This window comes from Belonocnema kinseyi, chromosome 2, assembly GCF_010883055.1.
Source record: "Belonocnema kinseyi isolate 2016_QV_RU_SX_M_011 chromosome 2, B_treatae_v1, whole genome shotgun sequence".
Classification (NCBI taxonomy): domain Eukaryota; kingdom Metazoa; phylum Arthropoda; class Insecta; order Hymenoptera; family Cynipidae; genus Belonocnema; species Belonocnema kinseyi.
Window position 1 is genome coordinate 109,677,737 of NC_046658.1, and position 22,368 is coordinate 109,700,104.

Sequence of the window (22,368 nt, forward strand, 5' to 3'; positions counted from 1 at the left end):
ATAATAATATATAAATAATTTTTATAATTTGTAAGTTGAGCATCACGAAAAGTGTATAGTTTAACATTAATAAACAGATTTTAACTAAGAAAATACTAAAAGATTATAAGAAATCCTCAAAGACAAAAGATTTAAATTACTCTTCGGAATTCAATAAAATAAATGTTTTATTAGCAAAGAATAAAAAATCAAGGTTGTTATGAAAAATTCAAGGAGATTTCCAGGTTTTCAAGACTAAAATAAAATTCAGGGAGAATCCCATGTTTTCAATTTTGCCAAGGTCTTTAGATACCCTGATTTATCGATTTAATAAACATAAATCTCTTCAATTGCAACATAGCTACGATCCCTCTTTAACATATGGACGAGTGCGAGAATATGGATATCAACAGTTCTTTCCTCATTATACACTTTATGCACAAAAATGCTTGTGTTTTAAAGCTTTTTTTCGACAAGGCGTATTTGGATCTCCACACGAGCACTTTCGAATTCGCTATGTCAATATAATTTATTATTTAGAAGATGAGACATTATCTGTGATAGAACCTCGAATCGATAATGCTGGATTTAATCAAGGAAGGTTAGTGCGGAGAGGAAAGATTGTCAAAAATTCTAGAGGAGATGTTTTTCACTGGAAAGATTTGAATGTTGGCATCGATATTGGTAAGTTTAAAAATAGATTCAACTCCCGATATAAGAACGGTCTTGGGCATGACTTGCAGTGGCCATGATCCTAAATCGGGGGAATCCAAACGTATACAGTAAGGGCCGCACAAATCATTTTGGTTGCATTTGGACAAATGGCGCAACCTGATGCAACTAACGTGCTGAGAGTGCGGCAGTCGAGCTCTTTGTACGCTAGACTGAACACTAGGGTGGTCCAAAAATGCATGGCAAAATTTTTTTGCATGCTAGAAGGTAGCGATCCCCCTGATTTTATTCTAAATCCGAAAAAAGAAATTCCGTAATTTTTTATTTCAACAGGTGCCGGTTTCGAGTTGAAGTTTTCCATGTAAAATGTATGGGGAAAAATCACTTTTTTTGAGTATTTAGAATAATTTCTTAGAGTTTGAAAAAAGTGACGGAAAGTATCATACATATAGTTTTGACACCCCTAACATACTCCCACGAGTACCTGAAAACTACCCTTAAAACCAAAAATGTCAATTCTTCATGAAATCGATCTTCTGAACACTGTATTCACGTCTTTTTTACTTAAAATGATTAATATTGGCCTCGTAGAATATTTATCATCATTGTTTAATCAATTTTCAATTATTTAAACAAATGAAATTTGTTTAAATCATTTTTTTCTCGAAAATTCGTTATTCCCCTAAAAATTATTACTATAAGTCTACGGGATATTTATTAACATTAATTTCTAATTTTTTAGTATTTAAATAAATGGAATTGGTTTAAACAATTTTTGTTTAAATTCGTTTTTTCCTTAAAAATTATTACTATTAATTATTACTATTAATTAATACTGATAAATATTCCACTAGAACCACAATCATAATTTTTATTTTAAAAAATCCTAACGAAATTATTTAAACTAATTCCATTTGTTCAAATATTTATTAATTAATTAAACAATGATAATAAATATTCTACTAGAACAATATTAATAATTTTAAGTAAAAAAAAAAAAACAGAATACAGCGCTCAAAATGTGGATTTCATGAAGAATTGACATTTTTCGTTTTAAGGGTAGTTTTCAGGTACTCGCGGGGGTGTGTTAGGGGTCTCAAACCCATATGTTTGATACATGAAATTCTTCGTTGGATAATTCTTAACAGGCCCCCATACTTTCCCGTCACATTTTACATGAGAAACTTCAAGTCAAATCCGGCACCTTTTATAAACGAAAAAAAAAAATAAAAATTACGGAATTTCTTTTTTCGGATTTGGAATGAAATTGGGGGGATCGTTGCCCTCCAAAAAAAAACCTTTTTGAGCCACCCTACTTAACACCCCCTCTTTTTGATACCGCGGCTCCTCTTATCATGAATCTATGGGGGCCATAAATTCCAGGAATATTGTTAACCGGGGGTTCTTATGTCGTGAGTTGAGTGTAAATAAAAGAGTTCAGAGCGAAAAAAGTGCCCAAAAATCGTGAAACTGGGTAATTTTTTCACGATAAAGTGGAAAGAATAAACTTTTTTTTACATAAATGAAAGAAGGAGCAATATTTTTAATAAATAACTCGTATACGTTTAAAATCGTTCTCATAATCAATCATGTTTTCTCATCGTGATACTTATAAGTAAAATAAAATATTTCTTTCATTTTTAACGATTGAATTTAAAGTATTTAAGTTTAAAATACTTAACTTTGCAGATAATCAACTTAGAATTTTCAATTTTTGAATTATTTAACTTTGTACATTTCAATTAAAAAGTAAATATTTTTTTTAAATGTTCCAATTTTATTATTTATAATTAATTTAATTGCTTCAGTATTACACAAATTCATTTTAGCATTTTCATAAACGCACCTAGCGCTATTTTCTCTACATTATAGTTGAATTCTTTTTTTAATGAATGGTAATTAATGAATAAAAATTTATATTTATATTTTAAAAAGTTAAATTAATTATAACAGATGATTTCAGGGACCATACCGCAAAAAGAGCTCAAAGAAGGGCGAAAAGGGAAAAAGTAAGGGAAAAATTAAAGAATTATTTTTACATTTAAAAAAGAAGAAATAATCTTTTTATAAGCAATTGTATAGTTTATGGGTAATGTTAAATGATATTTTTAATAATCTCTACCATTACTTTACTTCTTTGTTTGGATATAATTGAATAGGATATAATAGAACAGTTCCTCCTTTAAAAATTCCTTTATTAATAATTAAATCGTTCTACTTATAAGCATAATTAAATATTTCTTTTCAAGATCCCTTGAAATAAAATTTTAATTATTTGAAATCATTTAAAATTCCTCAGATATAAATTATATGAAAAATCACCCATTAAATTTATCTGAAAACGCCCGTTTTACGTATGTGGATTTTTATTTTCTAATATTAAAAACACAAAGTATTTAAAAATCTATAAAAAATACTTTTTTCTAAAATTGTTTGAAATGAAATTTCTTGAAAATCTATTAAATCTTTTAAAATAACTTATAAAATCCTTTAAAATTTTGTTATATCTTTCATATACTTTGAAATTATTGAAATCCGTAGAAATCGCTTGAAATAAAATTTATTTCATTCCCTAAAAATTCGTTAAAACTAATAAAAAATTTTCTATTTTTGAATAATTTACATGTAAAATTGACTTTTCTGAAATTATTGACTTTGGAACATCTAGAAATTGTCCAATATGAAAATTCCAAATTTTTTTATTTCAAGCACTCGTAATTTGAAATTGTCTCACCACTAAAAATAGTATCTATTTCAAAATGTTTAAGTGCTCGAAGTAAAACTAAAAGACTTAATTACACATGAACATTTTTGAATTAAACTCTGAGCGACAAAACAATTTTAAATAAAAAATTGTTTTAATTTTTAAATTTTCAAATAAAAAAACACAATTTTTTGTTTTTATTTTGTTTTTATAGGGCTTTAATGCCCTGGCTAAAATCGAATAAATAAAATTGCATTATTTAAACGAAATGAAAACTAAAATGGGCTAAACAGACGTGCTCTTATAAATTTTAAAACCATTATCAAAAATATTTAATTTGTATAAATTGAACGAAAAAATATTTTGCCTTAAAGTTTAATTTAAATCCTGAATCAGTAATTTAGTTTGGAATTGGCTAAATTGAAAAAAGTTAAATTACTTGTAATAAATAATTCTCTGAGTTAAAAAAAAGCTTTTACTACTCATGGTAGGATATTCTAGTTTTGAACACAATAATTTTCCAGATGTAAAATGAGCAATTGTATTTTCAAATGTGGTATATTTAAAGAGAAAAGAAAAAAGGGGGAAGTTTTCGAGAATAAGGAAAAAGAGAAATCTAAAAAAAAGGGAAACTCAGGGGAATCGATGAAAGACTGTACCATGAAATACCAAAAACATTCAGTTATAAAATTAAAAAAATGAAATATTCTTATCTAGGAATTTATGGGGTGGTTTATCACACATATGACTGTGATCGTTTCACGAAAGAATTTCTAACCAGTCAGGGAATTGATGTTGGTGAAAGAGGAGAGCCTCCACCAGATCCATACATTAAATTTCGAAAAGATACATTTAAAATCCCAACTAGAACTACACCAGTGGCTGATGATACCAGAAGACGCTTCTTGGAGTACGATGGGATGGTTTTATTATTTGATGCAGTGTGGGATGATGATTTTTATCAAATCCTTTATTTTTTAACGGACGACACAATTAGTGTTAAGGAGATTCACACACCAAATGATGGCAAAGATCCTGTATCTATGCTTCTCAAAAAAGCTAAGGTTCCTAAAAATTGGAAAGATCTACCCCCGCCCTACCCAGGGATTTATATGGAACGTGGCGATCCAGATGTTGTGGAATATTACACTCCAAAGGATTTAATGGTACATTTAATTCTTTCAAAAATTTAATTTAAAAAAAAATTAGTCATAGTAGCCTATTAAGATTTTAATTAGGTCGATGAAACCCCCCCTCCTCTACTACCCCTACATTTCCCTATTCCCCTCCTAACAGTTCACTCTTCGTCCGCTCCTTTCCAAATTCTTCCTCCTCTACTTACCCATCTCCATACCTCCCAAGATAACACTCCCCTTACCCTTCTATCCTTGCCCAGCTACCACTTCCCCTCCCCTACTCACCCTCATTTCTAATCCTTTCCCCTACTTCCTCCTCCTTCATTTCCCCTCACTCCCCGTAATTTACCCCTGCTTAATTCCCCTTGCTTATCCACACTCATTTCCCATACATTCCCACCTCCGATTTCCGCATCCCCTTTCCCATTTCCCTCACTTCAATTAATTCCTTTCCTCCCATCATCCATTATTTCTCCTATTTCTCGTGGGAAATTGAACTCTCCTGCTTCCCCTTCTTTTATTTCTCCTCACTACCCGTATTTTACTTCCCTTTATTTCCATTCACTTTCTATCCCCTTATTTCCCTCCACTCGTATCCTCTCCTTTCCCACCCCTGATTTTTCGCCAATTTCCTTGCCCTCTTCACTTCGCCACCCATGTTCCCCCTATTTACTTACCCCTAATTTCCCTAGCCTCATTTCCTTTCACTCCCCCCGTTCCCACCCCATCATCCCCCTAATTCCGATCTCCTACTTCCCCTCCTTTCGCGACCGAATCTTTACGGTTTTTTACGCGGGGCTACAAAACCCTAGAATATAATATTTTACCTCATTTTTATCAGTGGCCGCTTGACCCGGTATTAAAAAAAATGTTAGCAGATAAACCTTTTCAATCACTTTAAAGAGCAACTTAGCATCACATTTTTATCAAGCTATTTTTATTAAGGTTTTTTAGTTTGAAAAATTCAATTTGTAACACTTTTAAGTATTAAATCATCATGTTTACAATAAGTAATTCTGAAGTGCACTTTTTTCTTAATTTTAATTTTTCAATCATTTTCTAATAATTTTTGATTAAATTAAAAAAATTTCACATGCAGTTTTGAAAACTTGAATTAATAAAGAATGTCAATTTTCTGCATTATAAATGCTGTTCTGGGAAGTTTAAAATGATCTAGCTTTTATTTGTTATTTAGTTTTAAATTTTCAAAATATGTCGAAAAAGATTGTGGAAGATTTTTCTGCAAAGTTAAAAGAAAAAAGAAAAGGAAATCCAGCGTTCAAAACTGTATGGTTTGAATTGGAGGTTTCAATAGTTGAATACATTGTTTAACGATTTGTGAATCTTTTAATCTTCCAAGAGCCAAATATTCCATTTTTAAAGTTACAATTTCAGTTGGTCCATTTAACTTGAAAGATAATTCAACTTTTTAAATGGTTCCAGTGTAAAAAATGTTTTAATTTCACTATTACAATTTTTTAACTTATAAAAGAAGTATAGAATCTTCAAGTTCGAAATATTTCCAATATAAAATGATTTATTACTTAACGTTTTTTATAATAATTATATTTTAAAGGTTTGCAATTGAAAATTGTATACAATTTTGAAAAAAGAAAATGGGAACATAGATTATTTATTTTCCGACCGGAAATCTATTAGTTTTTAACACTTAAAACTTTAAACCTCACTTGTTACCATAGGCGTAGATGAAATTATCACTTTTATTATTTTTTTTTAAATTTCTACGACTTCAATTAAAAAATTTCGAATTTTGGAAGTTTTGAGTTTGAAATGTTTAATTTATAAAATTCTCCAGATTCAAACAAAACAGTTACGAATAACTAATTATAAAACATTTTTGTATTACCAAGGTTTCAAATAAAAAATTAAAAAGTCGTTCGAACCTCCCTCTCCCCGCCTCACCCTACATTCTCCTACTTCCTTTCCCCAAACTTCAACCATCAATTTTTCTACCTTTTGCAACTTCTTTCTCATATAACTCCCCCCTCACTACACTTCACTAGTTAACACTACCCTTCCCCTATTTTACTATCCCTCATTTCCTCTCTTCATTTCCCCTCCCGTCACTTTCTATACTATACTCAACCTCTCACTTCCCCCACTTACCCAGCCCTCGTTGCCCCACCCTCCATGACCCCTCCTTCAACGGCTACTCTGCTTTAGTATTAAAAAATCATGTTTCTATCGACAGATTGGGGATACAATTTTCATTTTTGGAAGACGTTTCTTTCTCTACGACTGCGATGCTTTCACAAGAAAATACTACTCTGGAATGCTGGGAATAGTTCAGCCCGCTCGACTGGACCCTCCTATAAAGAATAAAAAATCAAAAAAAATTTGTAGACTTCCATCCCACGACTCTACACCTCCAAAGAAAGATGCAATCCGGCATATTTTGAATTTTCCGAAAAGGCTGCGTTACTCGATGAAAATGGATGCAGTTCATCCTGAAGACCAGGATCGCAATTTTATTCTAGAATACAATTTAAGTGATGACACCATTCTCATTAGTGAAAGAGCAAAGCCAAACTCTGGTCGGAAATCGGGAATATTTTTATCTTCAAGGCCAATCCCAAAACCTAGAACTGACAATGAAGATCCTGTTTATTACACCCCGGAAGATTTCTCCATTGGATCAAAAATTAACGTTTTTAATCACTACTTTATCATAACAGGGGCAGATCTTTTTGTTTATCGATACATGGAAGCGAATACAGAGAAATTTTCCCAGCAACTGAGGGATAATATGAGAAACTATTTTGTCCAGAAGGGTCTTCTTCAAGATGATATTGACGCACTGGCGAAGAAAGAAGCAAATGAACTTTTAAATTCGAATATAGAAGAAAACCATGAAGATGACTTTGATATTGAACCGTGTTTAAGTGATTTTGAAAAAGAAGCTCGACATAAGTATGCAGGAGAACCTGGAAAGCTGAAGCCACCAATGCCACCCCCTGAAGAACTGTGCCCAAATTTAACTTCGGCAAAGAAAGAAGAAATTGACGATGTTAGACCTTGCGAGTTTGAAAACAGGGAAATAGGTGAATCTTCAGCCAGAAGAGAAATTAGATGAAGTGATCAGGTACCTGGTACATAGTTAAAAATGCAACCAGAAAAAAATTAAAAACATTACCATTATTAATTAACATTAAGAAGAATAATTTGGTAAATGTAGAATACCTTGAAAGGTAAATGAAAATAATTCAGGATGGCCGCCAAACTTGATTTCTAAATTTCCCTGACCAATAATATTCAATGATATTCATATTCAAATTATTAATTAAATTAATTAATTAATATTCAAAGAAAACCACTGAATTTTTAACCAAGTTGTCGTATTTTAGAAAAAAATAAATTTTCAAACGAAAAAAGATGATTTTTAATCTAAAAGGACGAATTTTCTGTCCAAATAGATGATTCTTCAACAAAGTTGGACTTTTTTTTAACAAAATACTTCAATTTTCAACAAAATAGTGGAATTTTAAAAGAAAAAAGATCGAACTTCAACAAAAAACCGTTGCATTTTTAACCAAATAGTTGAACTTTAACAACAACAAAATAATTCCTAACCCAACCGTTGCATTTAAAAGCATATAGTTGAAATTTATAATAAAAGAGACGAATTAGCAATCAAATATATGAATTTTGAACCAAATGGTCTAATTTTTAATCAAGGAAGATAAAACGTCAACCAAAAAAGGTGGATTTTAAAACAAATAATTAAATTTTTAACCTGTTAAGTTGAATTTTTAATAAAAATATTTATTGTCAACGAATAATCTAATAGTTGATATTTTACCAAACAAAAAACAAAGAATTTCCAACAAAATAGATTCATTTTTAAAAAAATAGTTAATTTTAACCAAACACTTGAATTTCCAATCACATGGTCGAATTTTGGAACAAAAAAGATTATAAACTTCAAAAAATAGTTTAACTTACAATCAAATAGTTTATTTTTAAAATTAAAATGGTCAAATTTTTAATCGAAATCGATTACACTTCCAACAAAAGCTTTCAAACTAATAAATCATTACATTTTCAATCCGAAAAGTTGAATTTTGAACAAATAGATGAAATCTCAAGGAAAAATGTAACAGTTGCTGTTTCGATAAAACAATAAAAAAAACGAATTTTCAAGAAAATAGTTCAAATTTGTAAACGAAAAGTTGAATTTTCAACAAAATAATTACATTTTCAACTAAATAGTTGAACTTTAAAGTAAAAAAGACAAATTTTCAACAAACTTGAACTTTTAATTAAATAGCACAACTTTAAACCACATGGTCTTAGTTTTAATAAAAAAAGATTCCAACTTAAACCAAAACCAGATGCACTTTCAACGAAATTATTAAATTTTAAGCCCGAAAAGTGGAATTTTCACTAAAAAGATTATTCTCAACATAAAAATGTAATTGTTAATATTTTTTTTTTAAACAAAGTAAAAATAGTTAAATTTTCACACAGAGTTTAATTTTTAATATGCAAAGATGAATTCGCAAAAACAAATTTAATATCTGATATTTCGATCATTAAAGATGATATTTCCATCAAGAGCGATGAATTTTAAAAGTAAAAGGACGAATTTTCAGCTATGAAAATAAATTTTTTTATTAAAATGATGAATTTCCAAAATAAAGATTAATTTTCAACAAATAAAGATTTTTCATTTAAGGCAAAAAAAATAGTTTATACAAATTGTAGAAATTTCAAGCCAAAAGAAGATTTTTCTGTAAAACAATGATAAAAAACAAAAACATAAATTTGTAACGAATAATGCATTACCCAGTGGATATTTCAATCAAAAAAGATCTTAATCAAATAATAATAATTTTCTGCTTGTTTATTCCAGTTGTAATATTTTTTTAAATACACACAACATTTTTAACATAACAGTTAAATTTTTAACAAAAGAATTGATTTTTCAATGAAATAATTCAGCGAATTACTTTAACTGAAACTTTCCGCCAAAAACAGTTAAATTCAACGAAAAAAATAGCAATTTTTTTCATTTTTCTGACCATTAATATTCAAAGACCATAGGATAGATCAACAGAATAAAAGAATTTCAAATTAAAATAAAAACATTTCAAATTTGTTATCCTTCACAGTTATTTAAAGTGCCTCTTACAGAAATTATATGACTTTTGCAAGAGTCTTTTTTTTTAACCCCTGACTTTTCTTGGCCAATCACATTCCCTGACTTTGCCCTGATTTCCCTAAAAACATAACTTCTCCCAAAAATTTTGACACCTTTTTTCAAAGTTTAACAAAACTGTACATAAATTTATTGCAGATTGAAAAAGATGAAGAAGGACATCCAAGAGTTTCTTGCAAGAAAGAATATGCAGAATGCTAAACTATTATCCCCCGCGATTGCGAGCCACCTGAATACTTTTACGATCGCGAACGAAGCTTCAAAGTAAGTCGATCGATATCTAGTCTGTAAATAAGCAAATAGTTTTCAGAATTGACGTATGTACAAATTGAAAAAATTGTATTATTATACGATACCATTTGTGGAAATCAATAAACAATATTAAAGTTTTCATCCATTTTTTCTCGCAATTGATATTGTATTAATTTATTGTAGCTTTTTAATTGTATTATTGTCACAAAGGATTTAAAATGTTGAAAGTTTAAATTGCAAAATGAAAATTTCATAAAGTGAAGAAAACTATACGTTCGTTTCGGCCATGAAAATTATTTTGCATAAAATAAAGTCTCTAGGTATTAATAATATTAAAAACTGTAGCTGAAAGACATTAATGAATTTACGATTAATTTTTAACTGTTAAAATAACACAACTTCCAATATTGGTATAAAGTGGTTGCACTACATCATTTTCAAAAATCCCTGATTTTCCTCAGACCATTTTTCCAGTTTCTCTGACGATTGATACTCAAAGAACAGTATTTATATCTTATAACATTTTATAAAAGGAAAACAGTTTGATTAAAATTAAAAAATGATGAATTTAATTAATTATTTTAAAGAAAAATGTCTTTTCAACCATAAAGAATTTTCGAACAAAAAAAAATTACTTTTAAACAAGATATGTACCTGAATTCTCAAAAAAATAATTCAGTTTTAACAAACAGGTTGAATTTTTTTACCTATAAAGATGATTTTTTTTACCAAATAGTCAAATTTTCAAGCTAAGAAGCCAAATGTTTTTAAAAATAGCTGACTTTTAAGAACGGAAATATGAATTTTGAACAAAAAAGTTCCATTTTCAATCAAGAAAGATAAATTTTCAACCAAACAGATTCATTTTCATCAACAACAAAATAATTATTAATCAAATGGTTGCATTTACAACCAAATAGTTGAACTCAAAAAGCAAAACTGACGAATTAAAAAAAAGTTTTCGTTTAACTTAACTTAAATATCAACAAGAGTTAAATTTTCAACTAATATTATAAATATTCAACTGGAATAATTAAATTTTCATTTTAAAAAATTGGTCTTTAACAACAAAAAAACGCACTTTCAACCAGAGATGATTTTTCAGCTTTGAAGATTTATTTTCAAGCAAAAAGGTGCATTTTTATCCAAAAAATATGACATTTCTACTAAAATAGATTAATTTTCAAACAAAAAGATAATTTTTTAAAATATTAGTCGAAATTTCAACCAAACAATAAAAATGGTAAATATAAACGTAAGAAAAAAACAACCACAAAAAAAATAAATACAAGGCAAATAAATTACTTACAAGAATATTCTATCCGGGTAACCGCAATACTTCATTTTAAAAATTCATTAATTTTTCATTTTCCCTGACTTGTGCAATTTTTACCATAAAATATTTTATAAACGGAATAAAAAATTCCAAATTAAAAGTTCTAAATTTCGAATTTATTATCCTTAACAGTTATTTAAAATGCATCTTTAGGAAATTCCCAGACTTTTGCCGTTTTTTTTTTCTTAAAAATCCCTGACATCCCTGACCAATAAAATTCCTTGGCTTTTCCCTGATTTCAAGGTTTTCCCTTATAGAAGGCCACCCTGTAATAATAATGAGGTTTTCGATTGAATTAAAAATTTTTTTTTTAACTGAATAAAATTCTACAAATTTTAGAACAATTTAAAAAAATTGGTGGGCAGTTCACGTCTGAGGAAAAAATATTTGCTTGAAACGTTAAATCCTGCTAAACGCTGAACCAATTAGAATAATGGAATGCAGTGGTTCTATTGACTAACGAAGTATCGGGTTGGCAGCTGTCAAACAAATTTGTGACTATTCACATGTCAATTTTTCGCATATTCGCACTACCATATTCTACAAATCTCAGTTTTAGTTCGATTCGAAGCATTTTTAACACCTTTTTGGGCCTTTCTTAAAATTTTAAAACACTTCTTAAATAATGAATGTGAACATAGGTTATGTTTACTCCAATCACTGGCGACCATATTAGTTCTCCCCTTAACTGCGTTAATCAAAATTATGTTTACTTCCGACGCTGATCCAATCAGAATATCTCACGTTCCCGCAATAAAATTGAAAAGTATATTTTTTAAAGAAAAAAGAAAAATTATTCAAACTTACTTTTAAAAACTTTACTCAAGTAATTATATTCAATTTTTGCTGTTCTTTTAATTTCACTAGGAAAAAAAGTATATTTGAAAATATACAACCCCATTATGATCCTAAAAAAAAATGATTAAAGTTAAAAATCATCACATAATAGAAAAATGATGTTATCTTTGAACTTTTAGATTGCAATTTTTATAACACGTTTACAGTAATTGTATTTTTTTTACACGTTTTATCATTCTTAAACCAATCTGAGAAAATTATATTTTTTCAAAAGTGAGCCAATTGAATTGCGAAAATACAGTGCTAAAAACCAAATTCCGAGCTTCGCAAAAAAAAACAACACCTCCAAACTTCATTACTACAATCTCTGTTGTCCATGAAATTTTCCAAGGCACCTCTGACGTGTCTTACAAACTTCAACTCACAATAAAATTCGAGCGTAACGTTTTGCAATAACTTTGAAAAAACGTTTATTTCGTGTGCTTGAAAATAAACCACTGTCACTGATACGCCACTTTCATAACACGTAATATTTGATGCTTAAATAAAAATCATCCGTCAAATCAATACTGCAATTACAAGTCTGTAGAAATTTACATTAATTTACATTCTCGTGCTTCAAACTAATTACAAAACGGAGGCGCAACATTTTTTCAATTCACAAGACCAGAAAAAATGTGGACGAGAATTTCTCAAAAATACTCGCTTCAAAATTGTAGATATTAATGCAAGTACACTAACTTTGGAAAATAGGCTAACCCCCTTTTTTCAGCTTTTCACTAAAGTCCCTTAAATTGTATGGCATGGTGGCCAAAGAACCTTATTTTTCAATTACCCTGATTTCTTCCGAACCAATTTTTCATTTTCTCTTACCACTAATAATCTAAGATCAGCATTTTATTATATAATCAATTTTAACAAAGAGTCTTTTATGAACGGAATAAAAAAGGTTAAAATACATTTTTTAAATTATTTCAACCAAAAAATGTATCTTTTCCACCATAAAAGGCGAATTTTTAATCCAAAAGGACGATTTTTCACCAACACAGTTGAATTTTCTACCAATAAAAGATTACTTTTTTGCAAAATTGTTTAATTTTCAACAAATTAATTAAGCTTCAAAAAAAGATTTGAAACCTTAAAAAAGAGGAAATTTCAATTTTTAGTCAAAATTAATTTTCTACGGAAAGACAAATTTTCAACCAAAGAGGAAAGAGATGAATATTCAACCGGAAAATATAAATTAAGAAAAAGTTAATTTTCAAATAAACAGTTGCATTTTTAAATATAAAAGAGGATACTACAAACTAAGAAGATTTTTTTGTCTGCATAAAGAAAAAAAAATTGATTTCCAGCTGAAGAAGATCAATTTTCAACAAAAGAAGGAAAAGTTTAATTTAACCAAGTATTTGAATTTTCATTAAAAAAAGAAATCATTTTTCACCAAAAAAAAAAAAAAAGAAAATAATTTTCAACCAGAGATGAGTTTTTAACTTTAAAGATGAATCTTCAACTAAAATGATGAATCTACAAAAAAAGATGTATTAGCGATGTGGTTTAACCTCCAACTATGTAGTTTAATTTTGAACAAAAAAGTGTTTTTATTTTGATACAAAAACAGTTGAATTTAAACAAAAACGACGACTATTTAGTCAAATATATGAATCCTCAGTGAAAGAAAATTAACTTTCAACCAACCAGTTTCATTGTTAGCAACAAAAGAAATTAAATTTCTACTCAAACATATGAATTTTTAAACCAAAAAGACGAATTTTTAACCAAAAAAGATTTCAGTTAGATTCTCAATACTATAGAAATAAGACAAATAAAAAGAATGTTGTATCAGGGTGGCCGCAAAGTTCATTTTCAAAATTCCCATATTTTTCCCTGAACTATTTTTCATTTTCCTTGACCATTAATATTCAAAGCCAAAATCTTAATCCTGTAACATTTTTGGCATAGAATCTTTTATATAAATAGAATAATAAAATTTTAAATTTAAATTTACAAATTTCAAATTTATTATCCGTGAAAGTTATTTAGAGTAACTTCTAGAGCAATGTCCTAAATTTTAAAAGATTTTGTCTAATAAGTCAAGAAGACAAAATGTTAATTTTCTTAGGAAATATTGTAAAAAAAAAATACTGAAAAAACTCAAAATATCAAGAATTTTGTAAATATTACTAAATTGAGCTTATTAGGTGGATAATTTTATAAGCTTACACGAAGAAACGAATTTCAGTTCAGTATTATAAATAGTGAGGAACTTCAGAGAAAGCTGAAAAAGGGGCGTTTCCATAATTTCCTACGGTAGTGTAAATTTCCTATTAAAAACGAGAAAAAAAGATGAATTTTATTAACTTGAGCTGCGAGTTTATAGTGAATTCATATAATCGAAAACTGTGCGTTCAAAATGTTTATTCGCCAGACTAAGAAATATTATTTTCAGATCTGCAGCCTGCTTAATGTTCACAAATATCGAAAATGCTTTCAAAAGGCCATTACGAACTTCATTTCTCGCACTGGTGTACTCTTTACAGTATTTATTCTTACCAATTTCATAATAAATCATTTATACAGTTCTTTCTCAAATAAGTTTCAATCAGTAATTTTCAAGATTTTAAATAACGCTCTAGGTTGTAATTTACAATAAAAAATATTGATTAAAAGGATTGAAAAATATATCTACAAACACTAACTATATACACTTACACTTCATTATTTTTCATTTCCATGCATGATATATATCCGTTGTATCAAAACTAATTAAATTTATCGAATTTAAAATTATTGTTAAAATTCCTCACCTTTTTTTACACCAGACTGTAAAGTACACTGCGAGAAATAAATAATCGTGTTGTTGATGGATGTCGGTTGCATCGAAAGTCGAAAACCAATCATCCACTCCGCAATTGAACAAGTGCTACAAAAGTAGATATAAAAATATGACAGAGTGCGAAAAGCATTTTCCACGTATCCCTTAGCGCAAAAAATCCGTTAGGAATAAACTCTTAAACTGGAGCAATATAACGGCTTAATTATCATAGAACACTAGTGCGGATGGGGATTGTGCTACAGGTTTAAAAAAAAAGATGTACCGCTTTCTTCTCTGAAGGTCGTGTGTATAGTCTAAGAAAAAAATAATAACAGACATTATCAACAATGAGAATCATATCTCACGAAGTTCTCAAAAAATATTACAAAAGTAATAATAATCTTCGTTGGAGAACCAAATGAAGGAAGAAGCCGATAAAATCATGGAGTATTGTAGACAAAATTAATTTGTTTAGAACAACAAAACAGTTGTTAAATAATGTTCCACAATTGTTAGAATGAAAGCTAGCTTTTTTTTGTTTGTTCGAATATCTTTGGCAAGGATTAAAAAAAAGCTTTAATTTACCAGCCTTGAAATAGTTTTGGTAGTCTTAAAATTGATTATCGACTTCTTCGAACGATTGGTTCAAGTTTACAGTGCAGCATCCCTTCTAAAGGATCAATCGGCTTGTAATTCGCAAAATATGATTGTTGTGTGTAATCCACAGGAGACAACAGAATATGGTTAAAAATAACGGGTCGACAATAATTTCTGTTATTATTCATCAAACGAGTATAGTTCCCTCCGTAATAAACGTATAAGATTATGATAAGTCCCTGCACCTTTTTTTAATCGAGAATTGCAGTTCGATCGCAGGCACCAGATTAAATGTCCATTGAAGTTTCAAACAGTGATCAATTCAAACGACGACGACACTTGCTTTATAATATCGCTCTTGCATAGAATTTCTTCAGTTTCAACAAAAGTACGGTCAAGCATTTTACAAGAGTAAGTCCACATGGAGTTTTTCTTCTTTGTTCCGATGATGTTCCCTGCAGCTTCTCCCACAATCCTTTCTAATTTTCTCTCCGTTTTTAATTTGTACGTTTATCAAACACAGTTCGACGCAGAGTAGCACGTTAACACTACACTTTTCGCTCGGTACTGTCTCAGGTTTCCCGTTGACCCTCGTGTAATTCAAGTCATGTTTTTCGTAGTGATTATGATTATAGATAGTGTTTACCAAATTTTTGGCGACGCTAATTATCGTACGGATTAATCGTTTAGCGAAAGGGAGTAGCGTGGACAACGAAGGTCCAATCACGGCGAGTAGAAACCTCTCGTAATTCCGGGAGTCAAGCGAAGGAATAAGTAATAAATTGATAATTAGTCGCAGCGTTCTTCCTCGTTGCCGTTTACTATTAGCCACAATGTCAAACTCTGCTGGGATCCGTTGCTACTGGCGGGGACCCCCTCTGCCTCTGCCGCGACTATCACGCTCCTGAAACAATAAAGTATTTTATTTGCGGTGGTATTCACAACCCCCAAACTCCTTTCAAGACGGAGATAACAGGGTGATTCCTCAGATATCAAATCAAAATATATTGCGGAGCCGAAAGAGAGGCGACGCTCAGTCAAGCGTGACAAGCATTGCATTAAGTTGCGTCATGTGTTCAAATCCAACGGAAATTATTCATGCGACCCTGATTGTTTACGTTTAGATTATCCCGATTTAAGATCAAGGCTACTGCAAGCCATGTCTGAAACTGTTTTTATATCGGGAGTTGCGTGTAGTTTGTTTTTCCACTCAAAAAGATGAATTTAAAAAAAAAAGGAATTTTTAACCAAACAATTGCACTAACAACTAAATAGTTGAACTCTCAAGCAAAATAGATGAAAAAAAAAATAGTTGAACTTTCAACCATATATTTGAATTTTCAACCAAATGGTATAATTTTGAACCAAAAACAGTTTCATTTTCAACAAAATAATTGAATTTTTTAAAATAGATTTGAATATTTAACAAAAAATACGAATTTTCAATCCAAAAGGACGAATTTTTTGTACAAATAATTAACAAATTTTATCTAAAAAGATGAATATTGTCAACCAAATAGTGGAATGATCAGACAAAAAAGATTAAACTTTAACCAAAAACATTTGCGTTTTCAACTAAATACTGGAATTTTCAACAATGAAATCATTTTTAACCAAAGAGTTGCATTCACAACTAAATGGCAGAACTTTTAACCAAATAGTTGAGTTTACAACCAAATGCTCACTCTAAATGAAGCTCCAAACAAAAATGTAATAGTTGAAATTTTATTAAAACTAATTTTGAACAACAAATGTTAATTTTCACCTAAATAGTTGAATTTTCAATGAGAAAATTAATTTGTAACAAAACAGTTACATTTGCAACTAAACAGTTGCATTTTTTACCATATAGTTATATTTTCAACCAAATCTTCTAATTTTTAATCAAAAACGTTTAAACTTTAATGCAAAACAGTTGCAATTTGAAACAAATCAGTTAAATTTTCAATCCGAAAAGTTGAATTCCTAACCAAAACTGTAATGGATCATATTTTAACAATAAAAAAAAACGAACTTTCAATAAAATATTTAAATTTTAAACCGAAGTTTAAAACCAGAAAGAAATTTCAACAATGAAGATAAACTTGTAAGAAAAATTATAAATCGTCCAGACGAATTTTCCACAAATTAATATTTTACAATCAAAAAAGAAAAAAAAGTTTTAAACATTATTGAACTTTTAAGTCAAAAGACGAATTTCCTTTAAAATAGTTTAATTTCCCACCAAAAAATACAAATTTGCATCAAGAAAGTTAATTTTCAACCAACCGTTTGTACTGGATTTTTAATCAAAACGGTGATTTTTTAACCACGTAGTTTGATTTTTAACCAAAAGGATAATTTTTCCGCCAAGAAGATTAGTACTCTACCAAAAAAGACGGATTTTTAACAAAATGTTCGAACTTTAAAACAAAAAAGACGAATTATCTACAAAAAAAATTGAATTTTCAACCGGAAAATATGCTTTATCAACAAAAAATCTAAAAATTTCGGCAAAATAGTTAAATTTTTAAACAAATTATTCATTTTTAAACAACAAGTTTTAATTCAAGAAACATCAATTTTCAACGAAAAAGTTAAATTACGATGAATTCAACCAAAAAAGACGAAATTGAACTAAAAAGAATAAATTTTCATCCAAAAATGGAATAGTTATCTTTTCACTTCAAAAATTAATTGTCATATAAAAATAAAACGAATTTTCAACCAAAGAGATGAATCTTCAACCCAAAAAAATTATCTTTTAACCAAATAATTTCATTTCCGACAAAACAAATAGTGAAGTGTCTAACTAAAGAAAAGGAATTCCGAACCAAAAATATAATAGTTAACTTTTCAACTAAAAACGATTAGCTCTTAACCAAAAATAAGTTTGTTTTGTGTTCGGGCCTATAGAAGTAAGTTTGCAATTAAACGAAAAACAAGAGAAAGGGGAAAAAAGTAGAAGTTTCCTGAAAACAGGTGATCAAAAAGGAATTCTTTTAAAAAGGGGAAAAAGGGGGGATAGGGAAAAGAATGTGAAGTCTGTTAGTATTGGGCTTATAGGAAGGAGTAATTTTTAATTCAAGAATTATTTGAAAATTCCAAATATCAAAATTGATATATTTTTTTTTGCTAAAGTATTAAAAAATGAACTGAATGTCAAAACATTTAACATTCAAGACCTGTAAAATTAAACAATATTTCATAATTGAATCAGTGGAAATTTAAAACTAAGCAATCTTCAAATAAAAATCATTTAATATTAAAGCTTCTTAAGATAAATATTAGCTATGATTTTTTAATATACAGAATAATTCTGGGATGCTAAATCTTGCCTTGTCGAAAATATATAATATATAGTTAAGACTTATTTATTAGAAAATTTTAAATTGACAACTCAATGGTCATACCACAAATTCTGTTAGTACTTTCCGAAGACCTTGAAATTTAATTGTGGAAACATTTAACTCGCGTTAATTCTTCATAAATCATTGTAATCATAATTGACCCGATCCACATGTTTCATTTCTGATAATAATCTAACTATTTTAAACATAGAAGTTTCATAAGTATCATTGCAAAAAATGAAGCCTATTTAAGTAAAGTTTAGGATCGCCAATGTATACATTTATTATACAAAGTATTACAAAGTTTAATAACTAACACAAATGTATATATGATTTATAATTTGTGTATAATTAGTTACAAGTAAATTATTTTGAAAAATGTAGTTATTTATTAACAAAAAAAAAACTATCACTTAATTTTCATAGTTAGATATTTTTGAACGCAAATATGTACTCTTACCATCCATTTTAAACTTGAAAATTTCCGTGTTAATATTTGAAGATTAAAATGTCAATTATCAGATTGAAATAAATTCAACAACTGAAAATAAAACGTTTAACTCGGGGGATTAACAAATCGACCGTTTGGGTCTGTGCACCTACTTCTTAATTTAAGATACCTTAGGAGATTTCAACGACATCAAAAGATCAGGAGATTTTACTACATTTACGAGAGTTCATTAATTTTACGAAGTGTCTATTAGGCTCACTCCTTATTAGGGAAGGTCAAACAAAAATTCTAAAAAAAAGTCTGGCACTGAAAATTTGTATTTTAGGCCGATTATAAAAAGAAAAGAATATTTCGGATATTTCAACGACTTTAGATTTCATGACAATACCAGTGATTGTAAGTGACTTTCAGTGCTTCCATGTGGATTCATACTGTATGTGACTTCAAATGATTTCAGATATTTCCGAAAATTTCAAGAGAATTCAAGTGACTTCAAATGATTCCAAGTGGCTCCGGATATTTCAAAAGATATGCAATGACTTCTGGAGATTTCAAAAGATTTTAGAAAATTTTCGAACTCACTGACTTCAGGAGATTTCACAAGACTTAATTAAATTTACAAAGTATATATTCGTCTCATTGTTCACTAGGGAGAATCGAGAAAAAAAAATGCAAAAGCAGAAACAGCCTAGCGCTGAAAAGTTTTATTTTGGGCCGATTATACAAAAAAATAACAGAATATTTGGGATATTTGAACGACTTTAGAAGATTTCAAGAGAATCCCAGTTATTTCATGTGACACTAAATAATTACACATATTTCAGAAAATATCAAAATAATTTAAGTGACTTCCACATATTTCAAGACTTCAGTGATTTCTGGAGATTTCAAAATATTTCAGAAAATGTTTGTATAATTCACTGACTTCAGACGATTTCACAAAATTTACGAGACTTCATAAATTTTACGAAGTGTCTATCAGTCTCACTGCTTTTTTTACGTTCAGAATATTTTCTTGAAAAACATGTATGGATTCCCATGACGTCATGAAAACTCAAATCAAAATAACGAGGACTTCTCGCTTTCCGGGGGTCTTTTTCATTGGACAGCCACTGGCGCGGAGGATCGCGTACAGGGACCGTGGTGGGGGGTGACGGCACTGTATTTGTCAAGTATAGAATTTATTTTGTCAGACATATTCCAGTTTTTTGTACTTTAACTTCCAAATTCGGATAGTTGATTGTATTTCGTGAAACTGAAAGGTTTTCAACCGACAAAAGGAGTAAACAGAACTTGAAAAAGATTACGATATATAAATTTATAACTTACTTTTACGCTTAGATTATTTTCTCTAAAAAGGCGCATGCATTCCCATATCCAGATGCGCCAAATATGCTAACCTTCCTGACTTTATTTATTTATTCCCTGTCCCAATTCAGAATTATATACCTTTTAGAAAATGCCCTGTCTCAAAATCGAAATTATAATTCTTGACTGAAATCCTCTTATCCATATCCATGATTATCCTTCATCTAGGTAATTCAGCCAGGATGATTAAAATTAATGGTGAAGGTTCCAACTTAGGGAGATAACGACTCGATAGCGCTTTGAAGCAAATCCTCAGCCACCCGGAGAGAGACAAATTTGAGTCTAAAACCGAAAGGTTGTATATTGAATTTTGAATGTCACTTGATTTTCACTTGTTCTGCATATGAAGTAATTGGAAACAAAAGAAAATAAAGTCATTTCTAAAATGCAAGATAAAACTCTATGGTACCAGAACAGTGAAACGTTACGTACACGGATGGACGGACCAAATTTGTTCTTGAGAAATTACCGAATTTGTTCCGCAGTGACGGACATAAGACAAATTCGATAAATGATAAATAAGTTTTCGGTGAGGTAAAGGTTAAAAATGATAATTATGAATAAGTTGAAGATAAAACAGGATAGTGAGATATTTTCTCTACACAGATCAAGACAATTTATATTTCTTCTGAATTAATTTTTAATATTCTTTAACGGGGAGAATAATGTGCTGCATTAACTATTTATTTAAAAGTTGCATTGGTCTTTTTGGCCTTTGGCCTTGAAAGTCATGATTTTAAAATAAATAAGTTTTTATTTATGAAAAACTGATTTTTCATAAACAAAGACTTCTTTATTTTGAAACAATCACTTTTAAGACCAAAGGCCAAAAACACAAAAAAATCTTTTACATTTACCAACAATCAATCAAAACAAACCACATCATTAATTATGTATTGTGTTTATTGACTATTCTTCTGATAGAATTCAAGTATTTCGATGATCAAAAATTAATTAATGATTCATTGTTTCATTCCATATTATAAACCTTTTAAAATGCAGAAGTATAATTTTTGTACTGAATCTTAAATGCAGTGTTTTGATACGTTGCGAATCAAAACTAACGCCCTAACTTTATCGTTACTTTCTAAAAATCATTTTAAATTCTTAATTGTTAAGAAATTTCCTTTCAGTTAAAAATATTTCCAAAACTGAAAAACTATGTATCATTCCAAGTGAAATAATAAAAGTATGTAACATTAATCTGTAAAATAAATTTTCCTTCTTTCAAAACAAATATATTTTTTCGTAATCCATCACTATAAAGATTAAGAATAATATAATAAATTTTTTTTATTGAATGTAATTTGAACGTTTCAAATTTAAACATCTAATGCACCAAATTATTACGAATAAGTTTAAAACTCAACAATTTAAATTACATTTTTTTTAAACAATTCAATATTAAGAAATTACAACCCTTGATGCTTAAAATTTTAAATTTGAGGTAATCGAAGTGAACTGCAAATTAACCCTTAAACGGCCAAAACGCCACTACCGGTACACTGCTTTTCAACGGCCAATAACTAAGACTATTCGACACTAGAAAAAATTGAGACACATATATTTTTATTGCTTAAGATCTCCTCTTTCCGACGGTGCCAATGAAATTCCTTAAAAAAATTTTCTTATTATCCCAAAATGCAGTTCAAACAAAAAAAAACGTGATTTTTCGTGCCTATTTTTTTTTTTGTGAACCATTTTCCAAAGCTTTTCGAGTCAGTAATTAACCTGGAATCTCACTAACGGGTG

The 22,368-nt window shown here is 29.1% G+C and overlaps 2 protein-coding genes across 4 annotated transcripts in view; one reads left to right on the top strand and one right to left on the bottom strand.

Annotated features, from left to right (window-relative positions):
* Nucleotides 1-10,044, top strand: part of LOC117168363 (EF-hand domain-containing protein 1-like) — a 12,715-nt gene extending 2,671 nt beyond the window's left edge. For 2 of the 3 annotated variants that reach the window (XM_033353952.1, XM_033353951.1), the window contains 4 exons: nucleotides 341-663; nucleotides 4,073-4,521; nucleotides 6,704-7,594; nucleotides 9,809-10,044. In XM_033353952.1, the coding sequence (XP_033209843.1) occupies nucleotides 341-663; nucleotides 4,073-4,521; nucleotides 6,704-7,585 (1,654 nt within the window). In that variant the 3' untranslated portion in view covers nucleotides 7,586-7,594; nucleotides 9,809-10,044. Of the gene's footprint in view, nucleotides 1-340; nucleotides 664-4,072; nucleotides 4,522-6,703; nucleotides 7,602-9,808 lie in introns of all 3 variants that reach the window. The other variant, XM_033353953.1, reaches the window with a different exon arrangement.
* Nucleotides 10,045-14,480: 4,436 nt separating this feature from the next.
* Nucleotides 14,481-22,368, bottom strand: part of LOC117167050 (YTH domain-containing family protein 3) — a 29,076-nt gene continuing 21,188 nt past the window's right edge. The window contains exon 4 of the mRNA XM_033351629.1: nucleotides 14,481-16,372. Within this exon, the coding sequence (XP_033207520.1) occupies nucleotides 16,328-16,372 (45 nt within the window). The 3' untranslated portion in view covers nucleotides 14,481-16,327. The remainder of the gene's footprint in view (nucleotides 16,373-22,368) is intronic.